This window comes from Branchiostoma belcheri, unplaced genomic scaffold (genome assembly GCF_001625305.1).
Source record: "Branchiostoma belcheri isolate BF01 breed outbred unplaced genomic scaffold, Haploidv18h27 scaffold184, whole genome shotgun sequence".
Classification (NCBI taxonomy): domain Eukaryota; kingdom Metazoa; phylum Chordata; class Leptocardii; order Amphioxiformes; family Branchiostomatidae; genus Branchiostoma; species Branchiostoma belcheri.
Window position 1 is genome coordinate 194,010 of NW_017803313.1, and position 7,119 is coordinate 201,128.

Below are 7,119 nucleotides of genomic sequence, written 5' to 3' on the forward strand. Positions count from 1 at the left end.
ATGCAGCTTGAGGTCTAATTTGCCTAATCAATACAAATATATGCCTTTATGTTGTTGTTACCTCCTTTAAAGGATGTGGAGGTTATATTTTTAGTTGCGTTTGTCATTCTGTCTGTCATTCTGTTGGTCAACAAGGTAACTCACGAACGGCTGGATGGATGGTTTCATACTTGGCACATTGATACCTGACACCTGATATACGATTACCTTTTGGATCCAAAACACTCTATAGCAGAGCACAGATGAATTGTCAAGCCTTGCTCACTTTCCCACGCTACTGCGGCGGTCGCCCTTAGTTCACCTGAGATATTTGACTGAGTCTACTCTCCAATAGTCTTACTCTTTCTTGTTGAGGACATGGTACGCTGGCCGTCACAGGCGTTCCGACAGGATGTTTACATGCTCGTTTAGAGGATCGCCCATATGAATGGCCATTAACAGGGTTTAGAAGGGAAGACTTAAGCCACTTGCTGCTTTGTAGCAGGCCTGGGGGGCTACTGCAGATCTCGGCTGCTTGCCAAATCTGATTCAGCTGCCGGAAACTTTATGGCTTCTGACAAAGCGGTCAGAGCTCCGTGTGTTGAGGTCTTGGGATCTCCGCTTTCCCTGGAAGGTTTTCAGTGTGGACGTGGGGTCAGCAGCGGGGGCAGGTGGGACAAGTGTTTCAAAACCTTTACATTATGCAAAAAAAGCCATCGCAGTCATGTCACGTATTATGTACATAGAAGCTTATCGGGTACTATATGAGGAAATGATGCGAAAGGACACATTACAGCAGCGAATGGGAGGACATTGTTCATATCAGAATTACAGATTCATGTACCTTAAGTGTGTCCCAAGGGCCAGTTCTATGTTACCATTCTCGGAGCCCAACCCGTGATGTAATCAGTTACCTCTCCACTCCCACAAATACCAACAGGCTGCATATTTTGGCGCCTTTCCCCGTGGAAATGTTGAACGGTTGAAACGTAACAACAAAGTGTGACAGCGGCACGCGGACACATTATATCCAACGTACCCGATCCCAGGACGTGCTAAACAGCATGTTTTCTCTGTTCTCAGATATGCTGCAGGGAAGGGGCCCGGTCAGGCTGTTGACGCTGGCCTTTTACATGCTACATGTGGTCGGCCACGTGAACCCAACTTCAACTCATGTCAAATATCAGCAGCGGAAGGCCCAAAGTGAACGTGCAGCTGGCGAACTCATGAAGCGGAGTCAGCAAACTTGTACTTCACTGGACAAGTCCGTTCATCCCGACCATCCCCACCTGCGGCACCCCCGTGCTCTTTCTGCGGGAGACAAGTTCGGCAAGGCGCTGTACTTCAGTGGGAACGAGGTACTGAAGTTCAAGGATCCCAACAGCGTGAATGAGTACTCAATGGTCCCCCGTGAGGCTTTCACGGTGGAGGCTTGGGTGAAACCAGAGGGAGGCCAGGACAACCCCGCCGTCATCATCGGTGAGTCTAGCTGCCTTCAGTCGTCATGACGCATCATTCTAGACTAGATCAAACCTATAGAAGCTAATGTTTAGCTGAGGTTCCTCAACACGTCACAGATGGCTGCCAAATCACTAGATTTTGAGGTAGCAATAAATTCTCAGAACTTTTGTCGATCAGGACAATGCACTTGGTGATAGAAAAAACACGAGGGTCTTAAGACTATACTATTCAAATACTTAAATTGGGAGTATTTGCTTGACACAAAATCGAAAAGAACGTTTCTTTCGCTGTCATACATGGAACAATCCACAAGAAAATGTACCTCGTCTTCTACTTTACCTAAACTACAATATTGGCAGATTCTTTGCTCTAGAGGAGTGCGGTTATGTCTTCCTGATTCAATTATAAATGGTTTATTGGTCAAACATTACCCGTGCAATCACAGCCTTTTATAGCGCTGGATATCACATAATACACATGATACATATAACATATTTGCTCCACACACACTTTTGCGCCACCAGGTGACCTCAATACTACTTTTTCCATACGTAATTCACACCTAGGTTAAGTGAGGAAAGTCGTGTAAAGTGCCTTTCCGAAGGGCACAACATCGGGCGCATGTCCAGACATGTCCCGGGTACAACTCGGGATCGAACCCCGGTCTCGCCGTTTTATAGTCGAACGCTCTACCACTACGCCACCCGACGCCACCATTAGTAAGATTTTATTGTAGTTTTAGTTCGATACTATGGCAATTCGACGACTGCATTATCTAATATCAGTAACTCAGTGTGACCTTGCCACAACGAAAAGTATTAACAATTACGGCCTGATAATAATGCGTACCGAAGTGATAATACTGAGGAATATAAAAGTTATTTCTTTTACAGAACGATGAGATCAACTATTTCTCGTTGAATGCATGAAAATGTCGTGCAAGTCAACCAGCGGTGCACGATCAAACGCAGACATGGCGAAAAAGTCCACTGTACATATTAAAGGCGCTTGATCTGCACTAGAAAAATATGATGCAAATGTGATATAACGTTTTATAACCGGCCCCGTCCAAGCGTAAGATTTGAGAATATCAAACGAGGCACTTTGCGGTAGACGCTTGGCACTACCTGCTTATGTTTGGCGGCGGAGTGCGTAAATTCTGTCGCCTTCAGCCAGTTGTTATGAGACATGAAGACATTTCAATAATCAAGCCCGAAAATTTGACAGTGACGGTCCAAATCTTCCAAAATCCACGTCGTGTCATACTCAGCCTGGCAATGGTACTACGGGTATATTACTTAGCTTTCAGTTGTTATGTTGGTCCTTTTAGCTACAGGCTCAATTTGAAGCTTACTCCTTTGGTTATTACACGATGGAATTCTATGGCGAAATTTGGGTGACGTGTTTATTACCTGAATCTTTCAACAATCACGAAGGGAATCCGTTTTGCGCAGTACTTGAATTGTGGGAAAGTGTCGACGGTTCCTTGCCCGGGGCGCCTGTACTAATGTTTGCCTGTACTAATTGCAAGTTAAGTATGTAGTAGTAGTAGTAGTAGCAGGTTATGCACCCTACAGTTGCTATGTCAAGCCCCTTCCCATGCAAATTTTCCACTTCGTTTCCAGTCCTTAGTGATCCTTTATTTCGTAGAGAGCTTCAAGTGGCCTAAGTGATGCCACTGTTTTGTCAACACGGCCTCCGACATGGGTCTTAATTCCGCTGAGTCAATTTAAAGACGAGCCTTAGTTCTGCAGTTAAAGCTGCCAATCCTTGCTTAAACTTTTTCTGACCCCCTGGGCCCTTACCACGCCATAATCCTCCAAATCCGTCAGCCACCTAAGAAAAAGATAACGTCTGACATGAATGTTATTCCTCGGAGTGAACCATGGGGGATTGCCTATCGCAAACAAACACATGCCAAACCACCGACAACACGTTAAAGTTTCCATTAGGATCAACTGTGGCAACGCACCAGCGCTTTGTCCTTGTGAGGACCCAGCGAAGTGGGTCTCCGACGCTGTGAATATACTTACATGACGGTAGAAAGGTTTTATTTTCAGTTGATCTGTCGGTGGATAGTATTCAGTACTTTAATATTTCGATCCAGATGTTAAGTCCGGAGAACGGCGTGAATTGATCAAGGCTGAGGGGACGTCATTTATGACAAATTACACTTGGCGAATCCGAGACAGTAATTCTCAGAACCTCTGAATCATTTGATAAATACGACTGAATGGAACAAACGCCGACTCCTCTCCCCTGCTTAGTGTTAAAGTTTCCACTCATTCCCTCTCTCTATCGCTGGTGCCAAATCCACTTGACTCGCTGACCGAATTCTTGTGTGGCAGGCAAAAGATCTTACGTTGGCGACTTTACCACACATATAGAAGATCATACGAGCATGAAACCACTTGGTTCCACTTGACAGACTGCCATGGTTTTCGTTACGCTATGTTAAGTGCTGCTACCTCTCTTTACCCGTGCTTTCACAGTAGTCATCCAGAACATCCACGGTGTGATAAAAATAGCCCCCGGGTCGGCAGTGACATAGAGGTAAAATCGGGGTTTTCTAAATATAACTTGTTTTCTTGGTACCTATTTTAACAGGCAGATTAATTGGATATGGTTAGGATTAGATTAGTCCTGGTTCGCGGGCTAAAGCCTCAGAGCAAGTCGCTCCAGTACAACAGGCCGCTGTCTATTTCCGTTCCCTTTGTAGAACTGTCTATTGCACTAAACAGTCTTTCCCAACTTATGACAGGATTCAAAATTGTTTAAATAGTCTTTCTTTAGTTTAAGCTTAATTCCAACTCAAGTTTCTTTGTTTCATTGGCCCTTCAGGTGATCAGAATGTCAGAAGCCGGTTTGTGTTGATATTTCAGCATTGAACTGTCCACTTTGAAAAAAAAGAGGTACCAAAGAAGGGATTCACTTGTCTTAAAACTGCACTGGAAACCATTCTACATATGGACAAAGGAAGTGTGACCAGGCGTCATTACGTTTGTATGTTGTTGCCCACATGAAATCGGAGGTATGTCTGTGTGTTACCCCTATTCAGGAATATATCGTTTTAGTACAAAATTACTTCTACACATGAAATGGAGATCTTCATTATTAGCCCATTTTCCAACATTGAATATTTGAAAATGTTCCCATTTAAAGAACGGACAAGAATTCGGAGATCTCATACCTCAATGAAATATGTAGAGTTTACGTAAAATTGTTATTGGGGGGATTTGTCTCATTGTATATGGAAGTAAGGTCGTAATTAACAGTTTAATTTATGGTTTTCTAAACTCACACTTACAATATTTTGCGTGATAAATTCCTATCCTTTGGCAATATTTCATTTCAACATGTGCTAATTAATTATGCAAATGACCTTTACATTAACATAATATATGCATAGTGATGTTAACCTTTAAGAGTCATTGCACGAGAAAACCTGGCAAAACCAGGCAGAGGTCGGAAGATGGGGGTCAGCCAAATCGACTCATACTTTGTATGTGAGATAGGTATGGGGAACTATGAACAGCCATATATTTAAAACCCTCCAGATATTTTTCATTATGGAGATCTGGGACCCCCCTCCGAGAGCCTCCAAAATCAGGTAACATATGGCTGAAAATTACTGAACTTACGATGGCTGCACTGATGATTCTGATACAGATATGGATAAAACGTTTATATTACCACATAGCATAGCTTTTCTAGTTTTACAGACCCAAAGTTCAAGAGGACACATTGAAGCTATGAGGGTGTGACGTTACCGGAACCAATGACAGCAGAATTTTCATATCCATGCATTTTAGTCATCTTTAAGGCTCATTATCTCATACGGGCAGTGGCTTTGGTGAATGGTTTTACTGTGATTTGAGAGAAGAACATCTACGGATTCAAAAACAAGCGTCGTTGGATTGGGCCATACATAACGCGAGCCGTGACTGAGGGGTCTTTATGGGGGATTTTCGGGTTTTGGACTATACTAAATCGGGCAATGACTTCTCCATACTGGGTACGTTAGGGCCAATGTGGGAATGTTGATGTGTGATAATCATTAGACAATTATCGAAGAAGCTTTAATGAATTAGGAATGTTGATTTGGGCTCTATATGGGGGATATGGGGATACCTGTAAATGGGACTAGGCTGATTTTACACATTTTATTGTTCTTCTCTTAGCTGTAGATAGCAAATAAGTTCCTTACTAAAATATTGTGTGCATCAAATTTGTGGTAGATATCAAAAGGATCTACATGGGGGTTATGAGGACTCCAGAAATGGAAATTCCGTTAAATACAGTTGCCAGCAGACCTCTGCGCTACTAGTAAGTTATACATATTGCCACTTACTAAATCTTAAAGGATTCTGACAGAAGAAGAGGACTAGATACATATGAGCAAGACCATAGCAAAAACAATGTTTGAATGATATTATCAGTCACATGTGCGTTCACATTAACTATGCAAATTAGGTCATTATTTGCATAATTGGTATCTGTTGATGTTTCACCTGCCATATATTAGGTGTTGTCATGTAAAACACTGTAACTGCCGAATTTCCTACTTAATTATGCAAATTTAGCCTTCATTTGCATAATTTGCATTTAATTGTGTACAAGGCTCTATAAGCTACCATTGCACCAAAAATGATGAAACTACATTGTTCCTTTCTTGACTTATCCGCTTTAAAAGTTTTTACCAGAAACTAACCTGCAGTTTCAGATCAAGCTGCTAGGGGGACAAAACATACACCTTTATTCGTGACAGGAAAAGGTATCGGTCACCAAAAATCCACGACCATAGCATGTTCAGGACAAAAGATAAAAAAACCGGAAGTTCTATTGCAGTACCAAGGTCAGCCAACAGGAGGCCAATATTTGACCTTGACCTTTGTCTTCCTAAGACCTACCAACTACTAAATATCATCACAATCCATAAAGGCGTTATGAAGTTATGCTTACTACAAATGTACGGAAACACAAACACACACACACACACACACACACACACACAGACACGCCAAAAACAATACTTCAATTTTTCATGGAGTTAAACATGGTCATGTATATCTCCCCACCCATACCATATACATGTATGGTAAAAACCATCATCATTTGCATAAGTGGTGTCTGTTCAGGTTCCGCCTGCCACAGATTAAATAGATTAAATAGATACATGTATAAAAGAACTATTATATCAAACACTGTAATGATAGAATTTCCTCCTTAATTATACAAATTAAGTCCTCATTTGCATGATTTGAATTTAATTATGTAAGGCTTTCTATCAGCTACCTACATACCAAAAATTAAGAAAATACGTTGTCCCCATCTGGGCTTTAAAAGATTTCGTCAGAAAGTTTCCTGCAGTTCCAGAACAAGCTGTTAGGGGGACCAAACTCACACCAGTTATTCCTGACAGGAAAAGCTATCTGTCACCAAAGAGTCAAGACCATAGCATGTTCAGGACAAAAGATACAAAAACCGAAAGTTCTGCTGCAGTACCAAGATCATCCACCAGGAGGCCCATATTTGACCTTGACCTTTGTCTTCCTAAGACTTATCAGTATACCAAATATCATCACAATCCATAAAGGCGTTATGAAGTTATGCTGACTACAAATGTGCGGAAACAAAAAGACACAAACACACACACACATACACAGAGAGAGAGAGAGA

At 42.0% G+C, this 7,119-nt stretch overlaps 1 protein-coding gene across 1 annotated transcript in view; it reads left to right on the plus strand.

The window, feature by feature from the left end:
• The first annotated feature begins 511 nt into the window (after positions 1–511).
• LOC109467623 (pappalysin-1-like) overlaps positions 512–7,119 on the plus strand; it is a 47,179-nt gene continuing 40,571 nt past the window's right edge. Inside the window, 2 exon segments of the mRNA XM_019765640.1 lie at positions 512–650; positions 1,063–1,458. Coding sequence (XP_019621199.1) covers positions 1,065–1,458 — 394 coding nt within the window. The 5' untranslated portion in view covers positions 512–650; positions 1,063–1,064.